Source organism: Salvia hispanica, chromosome 5 (assembly GCF_023119035.1).
Source record: "Salvia hispanica cultivar TCC Black 2014 chromosome 5, UniMelb_Shisp_WGS_1.0, whole genome shotgun sequence".
Classification (NCBI taxonomy): domain Eukaryota; kingdom Viridiplantae; phylum Streptophyta; class Magnoliopsida; order Lamiales; family Lamiaceae; genus Salvia; species Salvia hispanica.
This window is the reverse complement of record NC_062969.1, coordinates 8,092,570-8,106,956: the sequence shown is the minus strand read 5'-3', so window position 1 is coordinate 8,106,956 and position 14,387 is coordinate 8,092,570. Positions and strand designations below refer to the sequence as shown.

The 14,387-nt window shown below is 36.3% G+C and overlaps 3 protein-coding genes across 9 annotated transcripts; all 3 read left to right on the top strand.

Moving 5' to 3' along the window:
• Positions 1-2,566: 2,566 nt before the first annotated feature.
• On the top strand, positions 2,567-5,422 carry LOC125187444. The gene is made up of 4 exons (XM_048084038.1): positions 2,567-2,852; positions 2,980-3,029; positions 3,147-3,199; positions 4,714-5,422. The coding sequence occupies exons 1-4, from the start codon at positions 2,611-2,613 to the stop codon at positions 5,068-5,070; spliced, it is 702 nt and encodes a 233-aa protein (XP_047939995.1). The 5' UTR covers positions 2,567-2,610; the 3' UTR covers positions 5,071-5,422.
• Positions 5,423-6,239: 817 nt separating this feature from the next.
• On the top strand, positions 6,240-8,542 carry LOC125188384 (60S ribosomal protein L7-1). Its single transcript, XM_048085192.1, has 5 exons — positions 6,240-6,550; positions 6,901-6,998; positions 7,077-7,214; positions 8,010-8,112; positions 8,194-8,542. The coding sequence occupies exons 1-5, from the start codon at positions 6,362-6,364 to the stop codon at positions 8,407-8,409; spliced, it is 744 nt and encodes a 247-aa protein (XP_047941149.1). The 5' UTR covers positions 6,240-6,361; the 3' UTR covers positions 8,410-8,542.
• A 70-nt stretch (positions 8,543-8,612) lies between these two features.
• On the top strand, positions 8,613-12,864 carry LOC125188385. 7 transcript variants are annotated; one of them, XR_007170734.1, is made up of 6 exons: positions 8,613-9,168; positions 10,427-10,693; positions 10,950-11,097; positions 11,568-11,687; positions 11,986-12,073; positions 12,291-12,864. XR_007170734.1 is itself a non-coding variant. In XM_048085195.1 (5 exons), the coding sequence occupies exons 4-5, from the start codon at positions 12,002-12,004 to the stop codon at positions 12,681-12,683; spliced, it is 465 nt and encodes a 154-aa protein (XP_047941152.1). In that variant the 5' UTR covers positions 10,205-10,693; positions 10,950-11,097; positions 11,646-11,687; positions 11,986-12,001; the 3' UTR covers positions 12,684-12,864. The 7 variants fall into 7 exon arrangements, 3 of the variants coding, with proteins under 3 accessions (XP_047941152.1, XP_047941151.1, XP_047941150.1); XR_007170731.1 differs by having other exon boundaries at positions 10,423-10,693; XR_007170732.1 differs by having other exon boundaries at positions 10,408-10,693.
• Positions 12,865-14,387: the final 1,523 nt, after the last annotated feature.

Genomic DNA, 14,387 nt, shown 5'->3' with positions numbered 1-14,387 from the left:
AGTAGTCATCAATCATCGACACAAAATACTTGTGTCCTCCAATAGACTCAACAAGTGAGGGACCCCAACAATCCATATGAATGTAGTCAAGTGTCTCCTTCGTTCGATGAACACCCTTCTTTGGAAACTTGCTGCGATGAAGCTTCCCCAACACACAGTGTTCGCAGAAATCAAGTTTCTGCACCTTATGGCCCGAAAGAAAATCACGATTCGACATGATTCTCATGCCACGTTCTCCCATATGACCGAGCCTCATATGCCACAGCTTGGTCATATCCTTAGTTGCAACCTCGGATGATGCAATATCAGTAAAATTTTCCACGATGGAACCTCTCAAAACGTACAAGGTACCCCGTTTCAAAGATGTCAGAACCACCTTCGAACCTTTAAAAATACGCATTACTCCACCTTCACCTTTGAAACTGAATCCCTTACTATCAAATGTACCCAGGGATATCAGATTCTTCGTCATCTGTGGAACATGCCTAACATCGTTTAAGGTGGAGAAGACCCCATCATGAGTGCTAATCCTGATTGAGCCGATGCCAACCACCTTGCAGACCATGGTAACATTGTCTCCATCTATCTGCTCATAAGTGTTGAAATACTCCATGTGAGGACAGAGATGATATGACGCTCCAGAATCCAAAATCCACACATCATTACAGTGTGGCTGTTCATCCGCAACCAAGGCTAATTCTTCTTCCGAATTTGTGTCATCAGCTTCGGCCACAGTTGCAGAACGTTATCATCTTCCTTCTTGCCCAATTTCTTCTTTATCCTTGGACAATCAGCCTTCCAATGCTCTGGTTCTTTACAATATCTGCAGATGTCATTTGGCTTAGGGCCTTTAGGACCTTTTAAACCTTTTGAGTTCTGTTTCTTCTGTCCGAATTTCTTCTGTCCTTTATCCGTAACAGATAATCCCGATGGCAGATCTTTTGTGGCTGAACTCGTTGCCTCGTTGACGATCCTCTCGATGTGGAGAGCAGATCGAACATCCTCCAACGAAAGAGTTTCCTTGCCAGTCATAAAAGACTCAACAAAATTTTCGTAAGATTCAGGCAAAGACATAAGCAAAATTAAAGCAAAAAGCATCCTCGTCTTCTACTTTAACTTCAACATTACGCAAATCTAGCAAAATTTTATTCTAATTTTCCAGATGATCCCGAAGGGGCGTACCTTCCTAATGCGTAACCGAAAAAAACGTTGCTTCAAGAGCAACTTGTTGGTTAGAGACTTCGTCATGTATAGACTCTCCAACTTCGCGCAAAGAGCAGCAGTCGTCTCCTGATCCGCAACTTCGATGATAACATCGTCGGACAGGCTCAATATGATGGTCGAGTGGGCCTTTTCGTCTAGGGTTGTCCACTCCTTATCATCCTCCGTAGCCTTCTTTGTTTTGAGCGGCTCCCATAAACCCTGTTGCTTCAGCAGAGATCGCATCTTGATCTGCCATAAACCAAAACTATTTCTCCCGGTGAATTTGTCAACCTTCACGTTCAGAGCAGACATCTCGATTTACCAGACAAAATCCTCGCAGCGGAATTCAAAACCCTAGTTCGAAAACCAAGGCTCTAGATACCAGTTTGTTATGACAAATAGGGCAATTGTGAATCGAGAAACATAAGAACGTAAATAGACTACGTGGTTCACCAACGTTGTGTTGGCTACATCCACGAGTAAGAACGGAGAACAAATTGTATTATGACTGCGGTTTTCAAATATAGATTGGATCTCAGATCACAGAATTATGTGCTCTACTCCCATATATATAGGCACACAAAAGACAGACTGAGCCTAGGAAACATAATCCTATCCCAATTAGGAAACATAATCCTATACAAATTCAAGGCATACTAATGTAATTTTTTTAATTAATGTAATTTTTTTTATTTTCATAAAATTAATGAATTTTTTCCCATATATGTGTCGTAAATTTAATTCCGTATTTTGTGTTTGATTTCGTAAATTTAGTTGTTTTTTTAATAGTGCTGATGATGTGGTTAGCCTGTGGCTAGCCTATTATTTGTCTAGTTGTTTGTCCTGATGATGTGGCAGGAGGAATTTTAGTGCTAGAAAATATGGAAGGAAGAAAAACATAGGCTAGCCTATTTACCATTGCGGATGCTCTTGCTACTACATGAGCTTTTATCATTATCCGACCCACATTTTAAGAAACTGAAATTGTTATTTACATGTCTATTTTAACAAAACAACTTTATGGAAACATAATTTGATGTTCTCCGGTAGATAAATAAAAAAATAAAAGTTCAATAGAAGAATGGGAAAATAGATTGAATAATCGGGCATGATCACATTTGCATTCATACATTATCTCATATCTAGCTACAGTCAGAATTCAGTAAAAATAATTACGGAATTTCCCACCCAAATCGTCTATTAATTACTTCCCCCTTTTCAAAATTTGTTTGAAAATTCTGAAATATTTTGAAATTGATACTCATTTTGGGTAATGGGCTTCTTTCAAATGGACAAATTGGGCCTAAATGAAATACTTAAGCCCATTAATCGAATTGAATTCAGCTCAACTTCACACTTTACACTTCGATCCTCGTTAATGGTAAATGGAATGTTGAGCACAAGATCATGAGAAGAATTCTAGCGGGGAAGAAGATTTTGAATCGGATCCCATGTCCGAACCGATCCTTTTGCTCAACCTCCGGAAACAACAAACCCACTACGACCGGCGGCGGCGCCACTCGCGATGGGTCTTCTTCTTCTCCATCGTTGAGTAAGTACGATGAACAATACAAAGCTCTTGAAGACCTCGATTTTGTGAAAGCCGCGAAAATCCTCTTCTCCGACCCTCCCAAGAAGAAGAAATTTGGGTGAGCTCTCTTTTCACTTTTTTCCGGAATTTCTCTACAGGCATTACGTCGATCAGTTGGCGTGCAGTAGAACGACTAGTTTTATTTATTGATTGAGCTGATTTTGAGTTTAATTAATGCTTTTTAGGTTGGATTTCCATCTGGTGCAGCTATTCTTTGCTTGCTTGCCGTCGTTGGGTACCGCGTTTTATTCTTCTAATCTAAAGAGCATTTTTTTTCCATATATGTTACGACATTGAGCTGAGTTTTTGTTTTCGGTGGATTAATGATGAATTCTGTGATTTTCTGTGTCAGCTGTGTATCTTGTTGCTCAGTATGCCCGCGGAGAAATGAAAATAATGGATGCGGTATGGTTTTACATATTATGTAGTTTTATCATTGTTTAATGTAGATTTTTTTCCCATAATGATCAATATGTACCTAGAAAATAGGAGATTATGTATGATACTGAAGTACATATGTGTTAGTAGTGGAGAATCCAGACTTCTTCTTGTTTCAAAGTCACAGCTAGTTAGCTATGTGTGAATTGCTGAATGCATGTCTAGAGATGCCTACTAAATGGAGTATAAAATCACGAACGTATGCTTTTGCATTGCTGGCATTCTAAATAGATATTTTCAGATAGATTGAATATTGTTATAGTATTCTTTTATTGGATTAGGAAGGATAATGAAGCACATTCGACTTCCGAGTACTTGCCTAGTTTGGTGATACCTTTTCTTTTCTTAATCAAATAATGCTCATGAGATACTTGCTTAGAAGCTTGTCATGACAGTTTTAATAAAAGATGCATTCATGCATGCATATGTCCTCTCATTGTCAACTCTTCCACCAATGCTCAACTTTGTTGGGTTTAATTTGGAAAAGATTGCTGTTTGTGTTTTATAGTGCTTGGATTGTTGAGGGATTATAAAAGGGAAAAGGATAAGCTCTCCTGCTGCTCTCTGTGAAGTTCCACATTGTTACACTGTCTTGGTGAGATTTTGTGGGGCCATGAAAAGTTTAGATTGCGAATTGAAGGAAGTTTTGTCCCCAGTCAAAAAGACGTGTTTTGAAAATGCTATGTAAAAAAAGTTTTAACATCATGATTCATGAGCATTTGAACTTAAGCGAAAAATTAGTTTTGTTGATGTAACCTCCTACGGGGTTGCTCTTTTTATATACTAACACATGATTGTAAAATAAAGTAAAACTCAGGTGACTTGGTATCATGAGTTTGTATCAGAGAAAATAGATTCTTTAAAGGGATTGACTCTCTGTTTGTTTTTGTATATCATAGCACATTCTGAACCTTGATGTTGAATTTGTTAGATTTTTAAATATAATAGATTAGTTCAAGTCTTGGTTTTCTTGGTGTCGCAGGAATTGATAATTAAGTTTGTTGGTTTAGAGTTCAAAGGGTTATTGCTTTGAATACTTTGTCCTTTTGAAGTTGCACACCCAGATTTGTATGTGCATGTCTGTGTGTGTAGCTGTACATCTGTTTGGAAGGTCGTTCATTCCTAAGGGTATCTACATACACCTCTTTATGATATGTGGGCGGCTTGCATCATGATGTTATACTACTCTTCTAATACTTATGTGATATCTTCTCGAGCAATAGCAAAATAATGTATGTGAATCGTTAGGTGTAGAAGAATGAGTATGTAATGTATGTGAATCGTTAGTTGTAGAAGAACAACTTTGGGGATCATCTATGATTGTATAGTTGAGGTGAGGCAACACTTAATTGTTGCAGATTTTTCATAAATTGAAAAGGAATGACTATTCATGCATATATGTGATACGTTTCATATCTGGCTATGTGGTGTGATATTCTCATGTTTGTGTTTCCTTTGGGTCCTGTGGATTATGTTGTCAGGCTTTGGAAAAAAAGAAACAGGCTGAGTTTGAAGCTCAAGCAAAAGAGATGGAGCTCAAGGCTGCTGAACAAAAAGCATTAGTAGCATCTAATCCAGAGATTTTGGAGGTCAAAGAGAGACTAGATAAGCTCGAGGTGACATTGAAGGATTTAGTAACAAATTCAAAGAAGCCAGCAGACGACGCCACAAAAACAGGCAGAGAAGATCAAAATGAGCAAAAGCGAGCTACTCAGCCGAATGAGTCTGTAGGCAAGACGTCTATAGAGAAAGGAACAGTTGTAAGTGAAGGAAAGACAAGTGGACTTGCACCAGATATTAGTCCCTCACAGAGCAATCAAAACAACATAAAAAAATGATGGACCCTTTAAGGAGTGAAAAAATGAGAATTACTAAGCAAATTTTGTGTAGTGGAACTTGCCAAGAATTTGGTTGTCAAGTGCCTCAGGAAGATGGTAACTGATGAAAACACTTTCAAAGCAGGCTCATTTTTTTGTATGACCAAATTGGTATCATTGATTAATACAGCTAGAAGCTGAAGTAGCTAGTTCCATTGAGTCGTCGACTGTTCTTACCAACTTGTGTATTTGATAGTAGAATTTGGGTTGTTAGGAGTGGCCAATTTTCTGATTGTATATAGCTTTTACTTTTTTTTGGATAATCTTCTTGGCATGAAATGGATGTTCCTTTGTCAAATTTCTCTTCAAGGTATTAGGATGCAACTTAATATCATTGTTGATTATATCGTCTTAGTATGACTTTTCTTGTGTTGTTATTGTGACCTTGTCTTGCTACTACTAATATGTTGGGGTTGGTATTTTATCTCCAAATTAAAATATTTTAATTTTGTGACAGATCCTCAATAGGATTGTTGATGTTTATTTGATCTCCATATTTTTATTACTCAGATTTAGTGTATTGTTTCATCAACAAAAACAATGTTGGTGTTCCAGCTTGAATTTCTTGAATGACATTTTAAACGGTAGAACTTTGACAATACATCTCACAGCTAACCATCGGCACTACAATAACAGTTACTATCTCGCCGTCAATGGTATATATTCGGAGATGCTGACCTTTGTGAAGTCATTATATTGCCGACAAAGATACACTGACACTAGTCAAGCTCTGCCACTGCAACCAAGCCCACACACCAAGGTCCGTCGCTATTATTCTATGAAATACATTTGGAAAAACTCTAGCTGTAACAACAAGTGAGTTGTGCAATTTAGATGGTGTATTTTATCGCTTTGAATTAAATATTATTTTAGAATTTTAATGAATTTCATATTTTAAATAAATTAGGATAAATAAATTATAATGTACAGGAAATTGAAAAAAAATTAAAATGATATATCAATTACTACTATAATTAAGTGAAGAAATAATAAGTTATGAAGGTTGTGACCTAACTATAAATAAGAAAACTTTAAAAGGTCTTTTTATAATTACTACAACTATAGGGGCGACTGTGTAATAACATTAGCTTGTGAAATTGAGTTTTATTTAGGGTTTAGACAGACGTTCGCTCCCTCTCTTAACTCTCCCGCCGTCGATGCTGGGCTAGCGTCTGCGAAATCGATTGATTCTCTTCCAATTATTCTCTCTTCTATTTGCATTATTGTTAATTTCGTCGGGTAAAATACAAAAATGGCGACGGAGGAGGCGGCCCCAGCGGCTCTAAATTACATACCGGAAGTCGTGCTGAAGAAGAGGAAGACTAATGAACAGTGGGCAGTCAGAAGAAAACTCCAGCAAGAGGAGAGGGCTAAGCGTCAAAAAAGCGGTAATTTTATCATCAAGAAGCCCGAGCAATTCATCCGAGAATATCGTGATAAGGTAATAACACTGCCTTTACTATTTTTCGTTTTCTCTCATATGTCTGTTGTATAATTGTATCTTCCAAGTCTATGCTTATTTCCGGATGTTCAAATGTGAATGTTTATGTGCGTGTATTTTTCTTCTTTTTGTGCACTTATATGTTGGGATATCTTTGGTCGATTGTTTAAAGTGTAGATTATACCAAATGTTAGTATATCGTTTGTCTTTCTGTGTGAAACTTGGTTTTGATGTTGTCATGAGCTTGCTGTAAACAATTTTGTTGAAATATGCGAATTTGATATTCCTGAAGAGCTTTGATGGTGATGTATAAGAGTTAGGGTTGTTCATATCTGCCATTTTGTTTCCAGGAATTGGACCTAGTTCAAATGAAGAGTAGGGGGAAGCGAATCAGATCAGCATCAGTAACACCGGAATCCAATCTTCTGTTTGTCATTCGCATACGAGGGTCAGCTTAAATAACCAATGCTTGTGTTTGTTATTTTTGGTTTACAAGTGTTGCTGAGTTTCAAGTTTGTTTCTTCAGAAAAAATGACATGCATCCAAAAACTCGGAAGATTCTGTATTCTTTGAAATTAAGGAAAATACGGACTGGAGTTTTTGTGAAGGCTAGTGCAGGAATGATGGAAATGTTACAAAAGGTGGAGCCGTATGTAACTTATGGGTATGTCATTCCCATTTTCTTCTGATACTTTGGTTTTTTATTGCTTTAGAAGTACTTCAACTACCCTCTATAATTCAGATTCACAAATTGGAATTCTTGGTTACGTTTATATTTATGGTTTGTTTCCTAGAAATATTTATGGTTTGTTTCCTAGAAAATGTGAAGTCAAGGCCTAGTCTTTTGCCAATCCTACTCCTATCACATATGTGTGGCTTGTTTAAATAGAACACTTATTTGAAATTTGTAGCAGTATAAAAATCGTGTTTTATTTATCATATCAATGCTCATAACTTTTGCTCTCTGCAGGAAATAATTGAATTTGGTTTTCTTGTAACCTATGTTCATGCTCGTACCTTTTGTTATGCATCAGGTTCTTTGAAATTTGTCTTGAAGCCTGCTGCTTTATCAGTTATAGAAATGTGTTTAGTCTTAATATAACACTACCTTTCACAGTATAATGCTAAACATCCTAAGTCAATTCCATGATGGCTGTTACTGATGCATGTAGATGGCAAATATTCACCACTAGCATGAATGTCAAGGAACATCTAGAACAAATCATGCTCAATCTTTAATAAAAAAGGGATGAAAAAATGATTTCTATTCCATTTCTTTTGTTGCATATATCTCTATCCCTCATGCTGCCATCTTTCTTGTGCTCCCATTTCTTCAAAGTTTACTCCTTTTTTGTCTATCTGAACAGTGAGATATCTGGTGAAGAACAAGCTCAATTAATATCCCACAGCAACATAATTCTCAATTCGTGAGTCTAAAAACAACTTGTTTGTGGTGTAGATATCCCAATGTGAAGAGTGTCAAGGACTTGATCTACAAGAAAGGTGTAGTAAGAGTTGGCAAGGAGAGGATTCCTTTAACCGATAACAACATTGTGGAACAGGTACAGCTAGTTATATTTTTCATTTCCCAGTGGATCGATCGGTTGGTAAGAAATTTTAACACGATAATATGCTTGTTGCAGGAATTGGGTAAGCATAGCATCATATGCATAGAAGACATTGTGAATGAGATTGTTGCTGTTGGTCCCCATTTCAAGTCAGTCACCAGTTTCCTCTGCCCCTTCGTGCTGAACAATCCGGAAAAGGTGCTGCAAGGAAAGAAGAAAAGGTTCGAAGACGGAGGAGATTCTGGAAATAGGAAGGATAAGATAAATGAGTTGATCAGCAAGATTAATTAGCATATTAGAAATGGTTGTTGGTCTTGAACTTGGAAGCTATTTAGTTTTAAATCTTTGTTTTTGATCGGGATTAATTCTCATGTTTTGGCAGCTAATGTTTTTGTGCAAGTGATATATTCGCGTTATGTTTAAATTGAGAATTTGATACCCATGAATTCGATGTGGATGCATTATTTCTGGTATAGAATAAGTAAGTAAATTAAAGAAAAACATAAATGGTTTCTTCCCCAAAAGCAACTAACTTTTTGTACAAAAATAATTTTTTGGTGATTAAACAACTACGAAGATTAGCAGATTATCTCATTTGCTTCCACGGAAAAAAATAGTAACGCTAGTTTGCTAATTCTTCCACATTAGCAGACTTAATGGAAAACGGCGACGACTGGTTGGCCGCCGACAAACTGTATCACGTTCTTTTCTGCTTCTTCATTTCCGTCGTTTGCTCTCTACTCGCGGCAAGGACTCGCTACCCATTCCTCCGCCGCCGCAGTATTTGGATCGGATCACTCCTATCATTTGCGGCCGGCGCCGCTAAGGAGTTTGCCGACGAATTGGGCTATTTCGAATCAGCTGGTGCATCTGCCAAGGATGCGGTTGCTGATTTGATCGGGATTCTACTCGCTGCAGTGATTCTCTACCTGTTCAATTATAGGGCATCAGGGGCTATCTGGCTGGATCAACACCGGGAGCTTGACATGGTTTGAATAATTGAATTGGTGATGACAGCGTTGTTTGAGATTTTGCTGCTCAAGGATTTAGGTGATTGTTGTTGTTCGTTGGCATATTTGGATTCATGGATTACTTCGTTATTTTTCATGGAGTCGAAAGTTTGATGTTTGTTGCTCGCAATCATTTCTTTCTTAGGATTATTTGCATACAACATGCCATTGAGATCGTTGCAGCAAGCACCACCAATTCGATAATTTTGTTATAATACTAATAATATGGAGTCACTGCGGAGAGAGCAATATGAACTTGGGCAAAAGTGTCACAATATGAATGAATTTAGGCAAAAGCGTTTGTGGAATGGTTTAAGAGATGTGTCAGCAGATTAGGTATCGAAATTGAGCTGCAAATCAATTACTTTTTCGAAATGATGCATGAATGAAATTTTGGTTTGGAACTGAGATGCAAAGCCGTGAACTTATACATTAGAATTTCAAAATTGATTCTGGGGTTAACAGCAGGTTAGTGTAAGTGTAAAACGACATTCTTTGAAGCAGTTTTAGAAGAACTTCAGATTGACCACACAGTTTTCTACATAGTCTGTAGTTAGTGTATTGTTTTATGTCGGTTAGCTTCAATATATGCAAAGCTCGTGCTATCATGACTCAGTATGCAGTTATTCCTTTTTCCTAGTGAAGGTATTTTTTTTAGAGAACACTCAATTAGAAGAGCATGGCAAGTAATTGATGTGTGTTTTGAATATGGTGTAAGGCTTAGGTGAAAGCTTCAAGGTTCGTTTCTTAAGCCATGGAGATCCAAGGTTTTTGTTGGTATGATGACATTGATCATTCATGTTGCCTCTTGGCTTTCCATGGTTTCCTGCTTGCGTACATCTTAAAGGGTAGATTTATTGCTCCTATACTGGATATCATGATTTGGGATTCCGAATTTGCATAAAATTGTTGCATACATATGTTGATTAGCACATGATATCTAGCAGTACATACTTCAGAAAGAAGAATAGAGCAAAACATTTGGCCACAGATGTCTGTAGTGCAAATGAGCGTGTTCTTGTAGTTTCGAATGAGAGAAGAGGTGCATTCAGTTTATTTAATACAAGTGAAATTCTTTCCTGCATTCACTTCTGTGTAGTCGCTGTTTGATATTCTTGTTATTGTATACAGTCATATCTTCTACAGACTACAATTGTCCTATACTTGTTCATTCATGTGTCGATATGAAATAGAATATCGATATGACTTAACTATGTTAGCAATTCATATATTTGAAATCTTAAAGCCAAATTCAGTTCAAATTTCTTTGCTTGATCAGTGATCTTTTGAGTAGGCAGTTTCCCTGAGCACACAAGTGGATCTATTAACTCGGACGGGAAGGGACTTAAATAGAAAAGGGGGAAAACACAGGTATGAAGAAGGGACTTGAATTGAAAATACTTGTGGTTCCTCCCTTTTCTATTCAATTGGTGGAGGGCCGAGGGCTCCCTGAGCAGGAAGCAGATGCCAAGCATTGCCATCACTCTCGTCAAAAATTCAAAGCAGAATCTGAAGAGTGGGAAGCTCCAACTCCTACCAAGAGATTGAGATCACACACCAGAAAGGTTGACCGTCTTCCACTACATAATTTCTGCTTTGATTTGTATGCATTATGCATATGTGTAGAAACTAGAAACGAGTTAATTTTGAGATGCAATTCATTAATAGTTCTGCCACTTGTCAAACTCAGCTTTTGTATCTTTGTAGTTTGTTCCATGTTTGGAGGCCCTATTCCTTGCTTAATATGCTTGCTAAACTCACATTTGTTCATCTTATGTATTGGATGTTATACTTATTTGATGGTATATGATTGATTGTCAGGACAATTGTAGAGGCAGTGCAGTTTTGACACCTACGAGGAATCCCAGAAGGATGCTCGGGATAAGGGTGGTGAATTGGAGAGAAATGAATGAGACGATGAATTATTGGTGCAATCACAAAAGAGCGCGCTAAGGTGGTAATGATGAAGGTAGTGTTTTGATTGATCAAAGGTTTTGCATGATTGTATAGCATGATTGATGAGATTGTAAATGAATCTATTTGTTATCAAGGCTTGAGTGATGTTGCCATCCACATTGGGATAAAGAGTTTAGTAGAAATGCCTGCAATTAGTAATCTACCAATCCACACATTGCGATTTTGCTAATAAATTTTTACTACTCTGTTTTACCTTCCAGTTTTCATTAATAATAATAATAATAATAATAATAATAATAATTGTGATTTGTGAGTAATAACTTTACTTTTATTTTTATAACTATAATAATAATAATAATAATAATAATAAAATTACAAGAACATAAATATAAAAGTAAATCTACACTATATAAAACTAAAATAAAAAAAAATCTGAATCTATAATAATAAAATGCCCTGTCCATATGAGAAGCATTTTTGGGAGTTTATAAACATGAAAAAACTAATTTGTGTTATATGTAGAGTAGTAGCGTAGGCAGTCCAAGTGATGCAGAGGATAGACTGAAGTCCCTCATTCAAAATCTTGGTTTTCTTCTCCAGGAAGATAATCCTATTTCGCCGATTCACATTTCCTCTGCACAGGTGAGCAAACATGTTTATCGAGTATTTTGTCTTTGCTTTTTTTACAACTGAATATTCATAACCGATGCATCACCTTTGATTTCGCATCTTCTGTTATTCATGCCCAATTTTTACGCATTTTTGACCATGCTATCTGCGATCTACATCACTCTCTCCAAAGTTTGTCACTCATTTTGTGTTTTTCTGCCACCAACAAAAACATTTCACGCATCAATCAAATAAACCCTAGAATTCAAATCGACATTCTTATCACATTAGCGATAGATATACATTCACTCCTTCTCACTATTCAAAGCAGAGAGCAAACTCTCGCTATGAAAGGAAAAGCTACTCGAGTTTCCATCAAGAGGCTCAACCCCGCCAGACAAGATGAAGATGCTGCTAAGGTTCCTCTTTAAACTCTCTATCATGCCTTTGTTAATCACACTCTGTGTTTGTGGAACTCATCCTGCTTCAATTCAGAATTCATGAGATAGGAGTAAAACAACCCCCAATTTTTGTTTAAATGGACTAGCAAAGCTCTTATACTATATTATCTAATTTATTCTGTAAAACTTTGTTGTTTTATGCTATGATTGAGAGAGTAATTGGTTTTATATGAAGATGGAGAAGGAGCTTCTTGATAGGGTTACACGGTTTGAAAGCCATATCCATACGTTGAAATCTGAATGTCGACGCCTCTGCATTAGCCTTGGTGATGTTACTGAGCTTGATCAAACGAGTGTTGCATATATGAAGCCGAGCTTTAGCAAAGTTATGGTGAATCTGTCTGGCATAATCCGTGATTTTGAAGGATTGACTCAAGACTTCATCAGTCTGAAGGAAGCCAGCACTCGTTCAACTCATCTTGTTAATGCCTATGTCAAATTCGATATCAACCGATGTCAAAACTTTAAAGCTAAAGTGATCCAGAGATTCCAAGATATGACACAGGAAGTAATCAACATCAAAGCCTCGTTGGAGAAGAAGATTCCTGTAACGAATGAGGACAATTAGATATGTCATTTTATAATGATGATTATGATCTTATATAGCCAACAATTTTTCTCTTATATGCTTGAATGCCTGTCATCTTGTTGTGGCTATACATTTCGTAGTTTTTTGTACCTAAGAATTTGTAGATTTTGCTCTATTAGTTCTACATATATATATGTTATGTTTGATTTTGTTGTTTTTATGCATCGCTTCAATTCCACTTCTTTTATGTTATGTGTGATTTTGTTGTTTTTATGGGTCACATCGGCTCCACAGCTTTATTTTTAGCAAGATTATTTTTTTCAAATTTATGTGGAGATATTTGAAACAAGTACAATAAGATGATACTGTGTTAAGAATTCTTATTGAATAATTGAGTGAGTAAACAGTCCTATTATATTAGAGGGAATGAACTAGTTGGATGGACCTACACTAATACATGTATCTATATTAAAAGTAGTACATATGATTAATACTAGGAGTTGGAGCATTGGTTCATGAATATAGAAAATTCATTAATCTTCAGTACTCATCCCGGTAACCCCAAGCTTCTCTCTCAGAAACTGAAATTTAACTTCAGTGCTGCAATACTTAAAGTTGGATTTCTCCACTTGCATTTACTTCCCTAATGATACTACTTGTGATATAGATGTGCTTAGTTTGACAATGGTACACCAAATTCGCTGTGGTCGAATTGTTGTCAGGGTATCACTCTATTGAACTTTGCTTCTTCTCTCTCTCTTCAGCCAAATTGCTTGATTTGCAGCTTCTGCAGCTGCCACATACTCAGTTCGGTAGATTATGGCAAGGATTTTGAACAAAATTCATGGCTTCAATGGATTCAATATTTTAGTTGGTGCCACAACACTGCAAGATCCAGCTAAGAGCATTGTGTTATTGAACTCGACATGATAATTTGTTGATGTTGTTTATCCCACAACAGAGACTAAACGTAGCACAAAAATATGTTTTGCAGCATGTCTGTGTTTTTTATTTTGCTTCCTCTATTTTCAAGTTATGGATCCGCCACTAATCAAAACGACACTGTTTCCCCCGATTTTCTAAATCCCACCAATTACTACCTTATAACAACCTCCCCACTTCATCCGGAACCTGGCACAGATATTAAAAAAAATGTGTGTAATGTATTAAATAAAAATATAATAAAATATGGAAGAAAAAGTAGAGAAAATAAAGTAAGAGAAAGAAAAAGTAAGTGAAAAGAAATATGTTGGGTTTTACAAAAAAAAAGGAAACGACTCCACTACTATGGAACGTGTCAAAATATCAAAATGACTCTACTAGTATGGATTGAAGGAGTAGTTGCTTGTAGATGTATTACTTTAATCTTTAGCAAACTAAGATAAATTATTTATTGATATATTATATTACAATTATTTTTAGATGTGTAACAACAGTGAATTTAAGTTATTGCTAATACCAATTGTGATTATGATTGTTGAGTAATCAATCAATACTTTTTCTTACTTAAAGACGAAAAGGAAAAGGCAAAGTGATTTTTACCGACTAAACTTTAGCACTATTCAGCAAGAAGCCCAAAAGCCCATTCTTGTTAGTTCATTTTAGATTCTAATATGGAGTACTATAATATTCAACTTAATTTTCAACTTACAATGTAATTTTCAGATTTCCCGAAACCATTCAATTCAAATCATGAATTTGTTTTATATCCATTGAGATCATAAAAATTATTGGTGAGTATTA

Excerpts from the sequence above, each read along its gene's own strand:
- LOC125187444 (XM_048084038.1), top strand. The coding sequence starts at position 2,611 with ATGAGAAGAATTCTAGCGGGGAAGAAGATTTTGAATCGGATCCCATGT. Across the intron at positions 2,853-2,979 it reads CCCAAGAAGAAGAAATTTGG|GTTGGATTTCCATCTGGTGC; the intron begins GTGAGCTCTCTT and ends AATGCTTTTTAG. Across the intron at positions 3,030-3,146 it reads TGCTTGCTTGCCGTCGTTGG|CTGTGTATCTTGTTGCTCAG; the intron begins GTACCGCGTTTT and ends TTTCTGTGTCAG.
- LOC125188384 (XM_048085192.1), top strand. The coding sequence starts at position 6,362 with ATGGCGACGGAGGAGGCGGCCCCAGCGGCTCTAAATTACATACCGGAA. Across the intron at positions 6,999-7,076 it reads TTTGTCATTCGCATACGAGG|AAAAAATGACATGCATCCAA; the intron begins GTCAGCTTAAAT and ends TTGTTTCTTCAG. Across the intron at positions 8,113-8,193 it reads ATAACAACATTGTGGAACAG|GAATTGGGTAAGCATAGCAT; the intron begins GTACAGCTAGTT and ends TGCTTGTTGCAG.
- LOC125188385 (XM_048085195.1), top strand. The coding sequence starts at position 12,002 with ATGAAAGGAAAAGCTACTCGAGTTTCCATCAAGAGGCTCAACCCCGCC. Across the intron at positions 12,074-12,290 it reads AAGATGAAGATGCTGCTAAG|ATGGAGAAGGAGCTTCTTGA; the intron begins GTTCCTCTTTAA and ends TTTTATATGAAG.